This window comes from Bos mutus, chromosome 21 (assembly GCF_027580195.1).
Source record: "Bos mutus isolate GX-2022 chromosome 21, NWIPB_WYAK_1.1, whole genome shotgun sequence".
In the NCBI taxonomy this organism is placed as follows: Eukaryota; Metazoa; Chordata; class Mammalia; order Artiodactyla; family Bovidae; genus Bos; species Bos mutus.
The window spans coordinates 68351095-68363688 of record NC_091637.1 but is presented as its reverse complement, the minus strand read 5'-3'; the positions used below and the strand labels follow the sequence as shown (position 1 = coordinate 68363688).

General features: G+C 56.1%; 1 protein-coding gene across 1 annotated transcript; it reads left to right on the top strand.

Annotated features, from left to right (window-relative positions):
- Positions 1-3739: 3739 nt before the first annotated feature.
- On the top strand, positions 3740-11922 carry CDCA4 (cell division cycle associated 4). The gene is made up of 2 exons (XM_070358095.1): positions 3740-3873; positions 9949-11922. The coding sequence occupies exon 2, from the start codon at positions 9955-9957 to the stop codon at positions 10621-10623; it is 669 nt and encodes a 222-aa protein (XP_070214196.1). The 5' UTR covers positions 3740-3873; positions 9949-9954; the 3' UTR covers positions 10624-11922.
- Positions 11923-12594: the final 672 nt, after the last annotated feature.

The following is a 12594-nucleotide window of genomic DNA, read 5'->3' as shown; positions in this document are numbered from 1 at the left end:
GTGTGGTCAAGATGTCTAAAATTGAATTGCTATTACAAGGGTTTTTACAATAAGCTTTCAGATTAGTAAAACTCATGTAAAACTAAAACAAGTTTCATATGCTAAAAGGGCTAGGTTTTCTTGAATTGTTGTCTGCTTCTCATAAGAAAGTGTGAAAGGTTTTTCCTCACCTTTTAGTCATCTGCTTAGAAAACCAAAATTGTGCTTTACCCAAATTATTTCCTGTGCTTCAGGTTGTCTTAATCAGATCTTTGATTACTTAAGAAAATGAAATCTTCTCAGTATTAAAAGAGATACATTTTTCTTATAACTATGTCACTCACTCACTCAGTGGTGTCCGACTCTGTGTGACCCCATGGAGGTAGCCCACCAGGCTCCTCTGTCCATGGGATTTTTCAGGTAAGAATACTAGATTGGGTTGACATTTCCTGTTCCACGGGATCTTCCAGACCCAGAGATCAAATCCATATCTCCTGCATCTTCTGCGTTGACAGGTTGATTCTTTACCACTGAGCCACATGGGAAGCCCTGTGTGTGTGTGTGTGTGTGTGTGTGTGTGTATGTGTGTGTTAGTTGCTCAGCCATGTCCAACTATTTTCAACTCTATGGACTGTAGCTTGCCAGGCTCCTCTGTCCATGGAATTCTCCAGGTAAGAATACTAGAGTGGGTAACCATTCCCTTCTCCAGTGGATCTTCCTGACCCAGAGATCAAACCCAGGTCTCCTGCATCACAGGCACATTCTTTACCATCTGAGCCATCAGGGAAGCCCTAACTTTTTGTATTTGGCTTTGAAATCATTTATCATTACTTTGGTCAAATAGATAATTAATAATCATTTCTTAGTAGTCCGTGGTCCAGTTTAAGCAAGTGTCCAAAGCCTTCTGATATTTTTGACAAACTTTCCAAAAGTTGGGTTCTAAATGAAGGCTTTCTCACCTTGAACTAACTCCAGGCTCTTCAAGGAGGTCTTTGAAAAGATCAAAGGATTTGTCTGTCACCTTGTAAAATATTAAACTAATCAGGCTTTTGTTGTTCTGTCCCTCAGTTCAGTTTCAGTTCAGTCGCTCAGTCGTGTCTGACTCTGCAATTCCATGGACTGCAGCACATCAGGCCTCCCTGTCCATCACCAACTCCCAGAGCTTGCTCAAACTCATGTCCGTCAAATCGGTGACGCCATCCAACCATCTCACACTCCCCTTCTCCTCCTGCCTTCAAATTTTCCCAGCATCAGGGTCTTTTCAAATGAGTCAGTTCTTGGCATCAGGTGGCCAAAGGATTGGAGTTTCAGCTTTAACATCCATTCTTCCAATGAATATTCAGGACTGATTTCCTTTAGGATGGACTGGCTGGATCTCCTTGCAATCCAAGGGACTCTCAAGAGTCTTCTCCAAAACTACATTTCAAAAGCATCAGTTCTTCGGTGCTCAGCCTTCTCTATAGCCCAACTCTCACATCCATACATGACTACTGGAAAAAGCATAGCTTTGACTAGACGGACCTTTGTTGGCAAAGTAATGTCTCTGTCCATGGAATATGATGTCTAGGTTGTGCATAACTTTTCTTCCAAGGAGGAAGCATCTTTTAATTTCATGGCTGCAGTCACCATCTGCAGTGATTTTGGAGCCTCCGAAAATAAAATATCTATTTCCACTGTTTCCCCATCTATTTGCCATGAAGTGATGGGATCAGATGCCATGATCTTAGTTTTCTGAATGTTGAGCTTTAAGCCAACTTTTCACTCTCCTTTCACTTTCATTAAGGGGCTCTCTAGTTCTTCTTCGCTTTCTGCCATAAGGGTGGTGTCATCTGCATATCTGAGGTTATTGATATATCTCCCGGCAATCTTGTTTCCAGCTTTTGCTTTATCCAGCCCAGCGTTTCTCATGATGTACTCTGCATATAAGTTAAATAAGCAGGTTGACAATATACAGCCTCAACGTACTCCTTTCCCAATTTGGAACCAGTCTGTTGTTCCATATCTGGTTCTAACCGTTGGTTTTTGACCTGCATATAGATTTCTCAGTGTCTATGCTGAGAGCTTTGTACTTTCCTCCTCTTTAATAAATCCTATTTGCTTGCTACAGTGAATGTTTGAGTGTTCATGGATTCCATTCTTTGGCTCTGCGAACAAGAACTTGGATTCCCATCTCATCTTTGTTAAGCAAGTCTTGGTTTTGTGGTTAAGCAAACCTGCTTTCTTGAACAATCATTAACTTACAGGGGTATCCCATATTCTTGGTGACTCATAAGCTTGCAATGCACGTCAGCGTGAGGATGGGATCTTAGTTTTCCCACTAGGGACTGAACTGTTACCCCTACTGTGGAAGCCAGGAGTTTTAACTACTGGAACATTAGGGAAGCCCCCTCCCCCCCATCCTTTGATCACGTTGGAAAGAGTTCCTTCCTCATTATCTTGCATAAGATTGGTATTATTTCTCCCATTTGAGTGTTTTTCATAGATTCCAGTTCTCCTTAATTTTCTGGAATACAACAATCGCTATTTTTAAATAGCTTGATAACACCAATACCTGGGTTCACCCACAAGTCTATTTCTATTATCTGTTGTTTTGGTTTTTTGCCATTTTTGGTCTTGTGTCCTGGCATGCCCGTTAATTTTTTATTGTAAGCTGGACATTTTGGGTGAGTAAGACTGAAGTCTCCCGAAGGTATCACCTTCCTTACAGCATTCTGGATCTTTGTCAATCTGAGAGTATAAATTGGAATCAAGTGAGTGTAGATTAAATTTGTATTGCTTTCCCTCCGAGGCTGAGCGTTTTCCATCAGGCTGTGGTTCAGTCGCTCAGTATTTTCCGACTCTTTTCCACTGCATGGACTGCAGCACGCCAGGCTTTCCTGTCCTTCACTATCTACCGGCATTTGCTCAAACTCATGTCCATTGAGCTGGTGATGCCCTTTCTCATCCTCTGGTTAAGAGAATCTTATTTCCTTTGCCCTCCACCCACTCTCTGTCGTCTGTTCATCTCTGTTCCAGCTGTAGGGTAATCTGCATATTAAGGAATTTAATCTTTGGTGCTGCATATGGCCAGCAGCAAACTTTCCCCTAGTTTTCCTCCTTGTTTGACCTTTGGAGTCACTGCAGTCACCTAATTGGACTTTTTATTCCCCCAACCTATCCCCAGCTGCGAGACTCCTGAGGCCCAGTCTCCCGCCTCGCACGGAGGGAAGCCCCAGTCTCCGCACCCGGCGCACCTGGACCCAGATCCGCTCACGCCCCGGACGCTCTCCTCTCTATTCCCTTCCTTCCTCCTCAGGCAACCATAGCCCTCGAGGCCTGTGTGGGCAAAGCCCCCATCCAACGTGGGTTTGCGCTGCCCGCGAGATGGCCTCCCAGCGTCTACCGCTGGGCACCCGTCACGGGACACGGGAGGTTGCGGGCCTCTCACTGCGTCACCACCGAGCCCCCGGCTTGCACTCGAGAAACGCTCCTTGACTGAGTGGACTGAAGCTTTTGTATCCTATTCAGGGCCTTTCCACTAAAAAGTTAGCTTTTAAAAGAAATACCCTCACCCCATCCTCTCGCGCCCCGCCCCGCGGGAGGCCGGCGCAGGCGCACTGCGGCCGCGCGCGGAGACCTGGGAGCCGCCCGGGGCGGGGCGGCCCGAGGCGCGGCGGCCCGAGGCGCGGGCCCAACGGCCAACGCGGCCGCGCGGGAACTCGCGCGCCAGGCCCCGCCCGCGGTTTGAACCTGAGGCCCCGCCCCCGCGCCCGGCCAATCAGCAGGCGGGGTGGCCGGCTCCACGGCGACCCTTTGTGGGTGCTGCGCAGCCCCGCCCTCCGGCCCCGCCCCTCCGGCAGCCCCTCCCTCGGCGGCGGCGCGAGCGGCGCGGGCGGCGCGGACGCTGGCGGCCAGGTAAGCGTGCCGGCGTTTCCCGGGTCTTTGTGCGGCTGCTGGGCTTCGGGAGGGCTCGGTCGTAGTCGGGGACGCTAGACTCCTGGAGGGGTCCTTGGGGGGCTGTCCCAGACGGGAGACCCGGGAGGCTGAGGCGGACCCGGGGGGCGCCCGAAGCGTCGGGTTCGGGGGCAACCTGGGGGCCGAGGGCGCGTCGGAGGAGGGGCGCGGCCGTGGAGACCAGCGTCCCCCGCCCGTTCTCCCGCCGAGTGACCGGCCGCCTGGGGCTCCCTTGCTGCTGCCGCACCCTGAACTTGGGCTGTCCCGCTCCATTTCAGTCCACAGGAACGTCCCCTTAGCTTTAACTTAACTGGGGAATCTTTTAATGAGGATAAACCCCTAAGGTGGGTCTGTCGGGCTCTCCGCGGGGAATCCCCCACGCTGTCTTCTTGCCTTGGACTTGGAAGAGGTCAGTGCGGGCCCTCCCCCCCCCCACCAGCTCCCACGATTACCCTCCAGGAAGACCTGTAGGGACCCTTACCCTGTTTGTGGCCCTGACCACAGTGCCCCGAAGCCGCTGCCCCTCGGTCACTCATCTGTCCACCCTTCTGTGCTGCTTCCACCCACCTATCCATTCATCCTTTTATCTCCACACCCACCCGTTTCGAGGTTTCCTTCCCAATCTGCATTTCTTGTAGAGTGAGCAGTGGGTGAGAGGTGTTCGCAATGGAACGCTTGGATTTCATCATAGGTCTTTTCAGCGGGACTAGGGTTTTGCAGTGCTGTCCTGCCTTCCAGAAATGGCCCAGGCCGAGGCTCCTTTCTCTGGAACCCCCGAAGTCAGGGCTGCCTCTCTGCAGCGGGCTGCGTGCCTGTGAGTGTTCAGTTTGAGATCCTTTTCTTTGTGTCTCAGCTTTAATTGTTTTGAAAAGGAACACTGAGGATGTTTTGCAATGGTTTCTCACCGCTGTACAGCAGAAGACCCAGCTTCTCTATAAGCTGGTCAGGGGAGTGATGCCAGCCTTGGGTGGCCTGAAGCCACACTCGTCTGCTTCCCCGCAGCCTGGCCTCAGCTGCCCCGTCCAGTGGACACTGACGTCAGGGAGGGGAGCAGGGCGTGGGGGGAGGAGGGCTCCCAGACCTTGTGTCCACTGGGCTGCCTGAACTGCCGCAGCCTGCCTCGGTCGCCAGGCTAGGAAAAGTACCAGACTCGCTTCCAGAGGCAAGTGCAGCGCTCTATGTTTTCAAAAGCTGATTGTCCCCAGAGCAGGCTGACCAGGAAGAGCATCCGCCAGGTAACTGCTGGGAGAGGCTGGGGTCCAAATGGCTGGTTTCCTTCTGCTGGAAACTCGCCCGTTTCCTCTTCGGGGGCCCTGTGTGGCTTGCACAGGACAACCTCACGGAATTAACCGTTCTGTTGGAATGAGCCAGGAAAGGTACTGTCCTCTTACAAAGTTAAATATTGTATGAACTTCTTACATACAGTTGCTCTTTATTTTCAAGTTTCACCATGTTTTATAATTAAAATTGAAATTCAGAATGAAAAACAGTTATGACTTTCTTTTGAGAGAGAGGGAGAAGATGGCAACTTTTATCTTGGGAAAAGGCTGGACGTTTCCCTCAAGCTTGCTATTAGAACACATTCCAAGGAAGAGAAAGCTTGTGTTTTATTCCAAGTAACGAAAATTACTTGAGGGAGTTCCCTGGCAGTCAGGTGGTTAAGACTCCGTGTTTTCACTGCCAGGGGCCCGGGTTCAAGCCCTGGTGGGGAACTAAGATCCCACAGGTCACCTGATGCTGCCCCTCCACCCCCCGCCCCCCCAAAAAAGATAATTGCAATCGACTTTTTAGTGCTAGCTTATGAAAACTCCAGGCAGGCAGTAGTGGAGGATGACCCCACCACATGAGCTGCATCTTTGGTGAGTATTTCAAAGCCAGTCTGATAGTGAGACAGCACTGAGACTGTTGATGCTGATTTGCCGTAAGTACCTGAAGCTCACAGGGGCGAGTGCTTGCCTAGGGCTGAGGGCTGTGGTGACCATCTGTTCCCCGCCCTCCTCCTCTGAGTCAGGGATCTGCATCTCCCACCAGCTCTTGGTGGGGGCTGCAGTGTGAGCTGCTCGGGCACGGGGACCTGGCTGTGCCTGCCGGGGTGCCCCAGCGGGCGGGCGTGGCACCCCCTGGCCCCACTGCCACCTGGGACTCATGGCCTGTCCGTCCCTCTTGTTTTCCTCTGGCGGAGCGCTGGTCCGGAGGAGGCCTGAGGGCCGTGCTGTAGGCTGGGGATGGGGGCGACTCTGGTAGGCCGGGGAGGTTGGGGGTCTCAGGTGGCACATGAGGACTGGGGCCTCGGGGTTTAGCCAGCTCCGTGGCGAGACCTTTTCACCGATTGCAGAGATGGGTAATGCCCCACGGTTTTTGCTCAGCACTCACCGGCAAGTCAGGCTCTGCAGTGAGGACGGCCTGGGAGGCTGGGGCCCTGTGTTAGGGGCTCACTGCCCTCCAACCGCAGTCTGGGCTGAGAAGGGGCTCTACTAGGCCAGCCGGGGGTTCACATCCCCTCCTCTGCCCTGGGCATCTCTCAGGGTCCCTCAGAACCACCCTCTGTTCAGATTTGGCCCCAAACGCAGATGTCTGAGGCGGGGACCCTCACAGGCCACCTTCTGGGGTCACCCTGGCCCCGCCCTCTGACAGCCTCTGGGAGGTGGGGCACTGCCCAAGGGCTGCTCCCTTCCATGGTTGTGAGTCCACCAACACCTTCTTGTGTTGAGTGTAACACAGATTAACAGTCGCTTAGGTTTTGGAGTGTTTGGAAGGAGGCATTTAGGCCAGCTCTGCCCTGGCACGCCCACTGGGCACACAGGCGGCAGCTGGTGGTGGGGCTTACCCTGGCAGCCGCGCCGTCGCCTCGCTTACTGGCGCAGTTGTTTCTAATGAAGGTGTAATTTAGTGCAGTCAGTCCGACAGATGCTGGCTGTGCAGCTCAGTGAATTCCTGAGAACGCCTCCTCTCTGACCCATGCTCCCACCTGGAGGGGCTGTGTTCCCGCCATCCCAGGGAGTTCCTGCCACTCCCAACTCCTCAGTGACAACAGCCTAGGTTCCCTCTCCTCTCCTGCAGGTTCATATGCACAGAGAGCACAGTCCGTGTGTTCCTGTTCTTGCCTTATTGCTCAGCGGGTGTTCTCAGGCCACCGGGGCGTATCCTTGCGTCTGTCTCTGGAGTTCTGTTACTGCACAGTGCCCTGTCCTCGGGGACAGCACACTTCCCCCATGCACTAGCTCACTTTGAACCTTACAGAACATTCCATCCGCTGGTGGGGCAGACTGGTGGTGGCGGTGGGGGAGGGTGGTTCTGGCTTCTGCAGGGACGGTCGGTGAGGCACGGAGACTCAGCAGCTGCTGTGCCAGCAGCACGGGGGAGATGGTGGAGGGGGCAGGGGTTCGCCTTCCTGAGGGCAGTTTGGCAGGATCCCAGCTGCTCCTCCCGCCATGCACTGAGTCAGTGCTGGAGCTGATGGCACCTCATCTGCCCTCCGGAAGGCCGGGGACGTGGAGCCCTGGAGAGACTGGCAGGACCGTTGGGGTGTTGTATGTTGTAAGAAACACGTGTCTGTCAGAAGTGGTGGTAAAGTGCCGAGTAACAGGGAAGGCGTGATGAGCGTGGAAAGGAGGGCGTCCTGAGACGCGGATGCACCCGGGAGAGGGTGCCCCGGAAACGCCAGGAAGACGGCCGGATGACTGGTTGCCGAGCATCTTTGCCCTGTGCTTCGGCTTCTCCCCATTACCCACAGGGACCGCGACTGTGAACCGGGCCCTATGCGACGAGCACAGCACTGTCTTCCGAGCTGCCACGGGGCTGCCACAAGCACCACCAGGCTGGGCAGGGGCGAGGGCAGCAGAGGAGTGGGAGTGCTTCCTAGTGGGGCCTGGGGTCCTGAGTGGGCCTGGGGGCCAGATGACTGACCAGCATGCTGGCCAGGGGCACGTCCTGCGCAGCTTTCTCCAGCTGGTCCTCCGTGGGGAGTGAGACCAAAAACCAGGAAGCGTAGGTTGCTGACAGAGCCTGGGCTGGGGAGGGTGATGCCATGGGCCGGCGGCCGTGGGGTGTCCTGGGCTGTGTGATGGCAGCCTGCTGTCCGCGTGTCGGGTGGGAGCAGGCTGCATCCGGGTTGCTCCCCGCGGTGGCGGCCGGTTGTCCCCACTCTGTTCAGTCTCGGCGAACAGCGGGGAAGCTGCCCTCTGGGCTGCTTTCCTGCTGCTGCCACCCCAGGTGCTGAGCATACCAAGCTGCAGCCCTCCTGAATTTGGCGCCTGGAGTGGAGGGCTCCCCCGGGTTATGAATTCAGGGACTGGCCGTTCTGAGATGCCCCGTGAAGCCTCCCGGCTGTGGTCCCAACCCATCCCTGCTGGCCCAAGTGGCTGCTGACCTGCCTTAGACCCAAGCCTCGAGGGGCCCGAGGGAGGGTGGCCTGACTGCCTCTGTTGGTGAAGTTGAGCTTAATCGTGTTATTTGAGGGAGTTTTGTTTAGGCTCTAAATTACCTTTTTTTCCCCCTGTCCACGCCGTGCAGCTTGCAGGATGTTCGTTCCCCAGCCAGGGATGGGACCTGGGCCCTCAGCAGTGCGAGCTGAGCCCTAAGCCCTGGGCACACACCAGGAAATCCCCTGGGCCCTAGGTTAAGTCAGTGGTCGTGCAGAGTCAGGATTTGAGATTAGGTGGAAAGATGCTTGAGGTGATTCATCTACCACAGAGAGAGGAGCCCTTGAAGCTCGAGTGTTTCTCCAGAACGCAGGGTGTGACGTAGTTTATATTAGCTCTCTCTGCCCTTTCTGTGTTTTGGAGTGGTTGCAGGTCCACAGGAAGTTGTAGAGAAGTATTCTGGAGGGGCGTCCCTGCCCCCCTGCCTCCCAGTGTCCGCATCTGTGCGCGGTGCCTGGCCTGGTAGCCCCTGCAGGAAACTGGCTTCAGAGCAGCCTCGGCGCTGGTGGGGTCGTGCATGCGTGTGCCTGAGTGTCGTGTGCCCGCGTGTGGTTCTGAGCAGTCGGGGCTCATGCAGCACCTCCAAGGTCCCTACGTGAGCTGTCCTGGCCCCAGAGAGCCCTCTCTGAGTGGTAGGATCCTTACAGAGGAGGCCAGCCCTGGGCCACCTGAGATGGGCTTTCTCGTGCTGCGTGGCCCCCTCGATGCCCATCCGAGCCCTTGCTGCTGGGCAGTCCTCCCCTGCGTGGTGGCATCTGAGCAGCAGCCTCCGCTCCCTGAAGGGCCTGCTCCCCAGCTTGGGGCTGTCGTGAGTGGAGCTGCTGTGGGCATTCTTGTGCATGTTTTCACGTGAACGTTGGCTTTCATTTCTCTGGGATAAGTGCTCAAGAAGTCATGTATGTTTAAAAGAGTTCTTTAAATGATAAAATACACAGGAGGTGAGAGCTGTGATATTGAAAGGAGACTCAGGACAGGGGGCCTTTCTGCTTAAGGGCAGGGCTGGCGGCACGGGCCGCTTTAACCCTCTAAATGGATAACTTGAGTGGATTCCTTAAAATAAAAATGTTGAGTTACTTTATGAACTTGAGAGAGGGTTTGTACATTACAGCTTCACTTTGTTCTCGGAAGGAGGGACCCCGCACAGGGGGCTTGTGGGGAAACACGGGCCCTGGCCCTTTCTCTCCACCTTTAAGGTCCCCTGGGGTCTCCTAACTTAGAGCCTGTTCAGAAGGGCAGCTTCCTTGCATTTCTGCCTGTGAGAGCAGAGGTGCAGCAGGTTGGCTGTGTCCAACCAGCCTCGGTCCAGGTGAGGCCCAAGAACCAGCATTTTCATCCAGTGGTGCTGGCGTGGCGTCCACTCGGAGCGGCGCCCCCCGGGGTGGCCGTAGATTGTTCCAGCCCCCAGGGGGGACCCTGCCCCAGCCCTGGGCCTTCCAGACGCTGAGGAGGGGAGGATTTGGAAGGCGGGGTGGGTGCAGCGCAGCGTGTCTGCTCTGTCTGTGCCCCAGCCACCACCACCCTCCCCACATGCGTCACCCCCCAGGTCGGGCCGAGGTGCGGCAGAATCCCCGGGACCCCTGCAGCAGGCTCAGCAGCGTCTCTCTTGTCTCTGCAGGGCACGATGTTCGCCCGGGGGCTGAAGAGGAAGTGCTCGGAGGAGGAGGCGCCCGCCGACCCCCTGCAGCGCCAGTCGCTCCTGGACATGTCACTGGTCAAGCTGCAGCTGTGCCACATGCTGGCGGAGCCCAACCTGTGCCGCTCGGTCCTCATCGCCAACACAGTCCGGCAGATCCAGGAGGAGATGACCCAGGACGGGAGCTGGTGCCTGCCTGGGCCCCAGACCGCGGGGCGGCTGCCACGTGACCGCCTCGTGTCCACTGAGATTCTGTGCCGCTCGGCTCGGGCGGGGCCGCCCCAGGCCCCCGACCCAGCAGACCTGGCCTCTGCGCTGCAGGCGGTCCCGGCAATACAGGTTCCTGGGGCCGTGCCGGCAGGCCCCTGGGGCAGGGCCGGCCCTGGAGAGAGCCGAGGGGGCTTCCCCAGGTCACTAGATCAGGTGTTTGAGACGCTGGAGAGCCACAGCCCGGGCGCGGTGGAGGAGCTGTTTTCCGACGTGGACGGCCCCTACTACGACCTGGACGCCGTGCTGACGGGCATGGTGGGTGGCGCCAAGTCGGGCCCGGAAGGGCTGGAGACCTTTGCCTCCGCGGCCGCCCCGCCCCCCGGCACCGGCTGCAAGGCGGACCTGGGCGAGCTGGACCACGTGGTGGAGATCCTGGTGGAGACCTGAGCCGCGGCATTGCGGTGCGTCTGTGAGGCTCACGGAAACAGCCGGCGTGCGAGGCTGTGCATGCCGGGGGCCAGCTCTCTGTGATCGGGAGAGCCCCCTGGAACAGCGTCCGGGGGCCCCGCCCTCCCAGGGCCGGCGGCTTTCCCGCGGGCCGGTCGTGCCGCCCTCGGCCCTGACCCGTGTCCTGCGACAGCCCCACTGGAGGATGCCAGCCGCATCCAGCCTCATCCAACTTTAGATGGGTGAATTTTCTAAAATTCACTTTTATATGTCTGAGGCAATATTTTGTCTTAAGATACATTTTTTAACTTTTTATACTTTGATCACTTTAGATTTTTTTTAGCTATTTTCTTAAAAGTATATTTTTTCTATAAACATGGTCTGCTGCTATGTTAGAAACTTTTACAGCCTAAACAGTTGCAGTTGGTGTATTTCATTTTTTTAAGGTTTAAGGAACACTGTTCTTTTTACAACGAGCATCACTGCCCTGAGTCTGCAGTGTCCACGCGTCGTGATTTCCACTCTGGACTCGGGTGTGAGCCTTGCCCGTTAGGCCCTGCTGCGGTCTGAGCGAGGTCAGGGTCAGAGGCCTTGCACATGATACCTTTACCAGATCTGTGTGACCACGTGTTTGTTGGACTGCAGTGTGGGTTCTGGAGGGTTTTATTTATGCCTGTTTATGTGTAACTGTCTTCGGGGCTGAAGGTCGGGTGCACTCTGCCTGGAGACCACTCGTACTGGAGGTCTCGGATGGTGCCTCCAAGGGTCTGCATGTAGGGACCCTTGCACAGGTTTCCCAGCACAGCCAAGCTTCTACAGTAGCTGCCCTCCAGCACCCCCGCCTGGCCAGCTGCTGGGCCCCCCACACACTCGGCCTGCGTTCGCGGAGGCTGCTGTGAGCCCCCGTGTTTAGGGAGGGCATCTGTGCACCACTGGGTCAGAGGGTGTCTGTATGTGCTCCGTTAAACCAGTGCTGGGACAGACTCTTAAGCTTGAGCTTAAGTCTAGGACTGAAGGAGCCTGGACACATGTCATTATCACGGCTCCTCCGTCTTGAGGGTTGTTGACGGTGGTCTGGGCTGTGTGTCCTGTGCCCGGGGCACCCAGACTGCCCACAGCTTTTAGATCTTAATCACTTGTTTACAAGTAAGTCTACTCACTCCCCACTCCACCCCACGTTTCCCATTTCTCCTGCTTTTTCTTCTCCAGCCTTTAGCGAAGAAGAGTTGTTTTCTTAGTGTCAGCGGTTACACCTCATTTTATTAAAAAGTTATCTAACGGAGTGGAGCGTGTTGTCAGTTACCTGCCGGACGGTGTCCTTGGGCAGACGTTCTGCCTCGCTGAGCTCGGTCCGCTGATCCAGCGGGGCCTGTGGGTCGGGCGCGGGCATCACTTGGGTGTGCTTGCGGGTGGGCAGTGGGCCGTCTCCTTCCCAGGCCCGTGGGCTCGGAGGCAGCTCTCCCGTCCCGCCTTCTGCGGCAGGTGGGGACGGCACCCAGGGGTTCGGGTTGGGAAGCTGCGGGTGAGAGGTGGGCTGTGGCTCTCGCTGTCCGAGGGGTGCTCCCTCCGGATTTTCAAAGTGTTCCCTGTGGAAAGGAGCTGAAGTGGGTGTGTGTGAGCAGCACACCCCACGCGGGGCTCTGCGTCTTCGTGGTGTTCTGTCTTCAGAGCACCGGCTCCGTGTGGGGGCGGCCGCAGTGTTTGTCCGGCAGCCTCCGCGGTGACTTGGGCTTTGGCTCTAGGTGCCTGTCTGCAGATGCAGCCGAGCCCCCAGTCTCCTTCTGCTCCTGCCAGTGGCCCACTTGCGTTTCGGGAGCCTGCTGATGGCCCAGTCGTCCTGGGCAGGGTGAGATGGGGCCCGTCTGGACACCGACTCCCCTGGCAGTGTCAGGCTCCCCAGGGAGAAACAGTGGTCAGTTGCTGGTGATGGATTTGAATGGAGGTGCAGGACTAGGGAGGAGAAGGCGACGG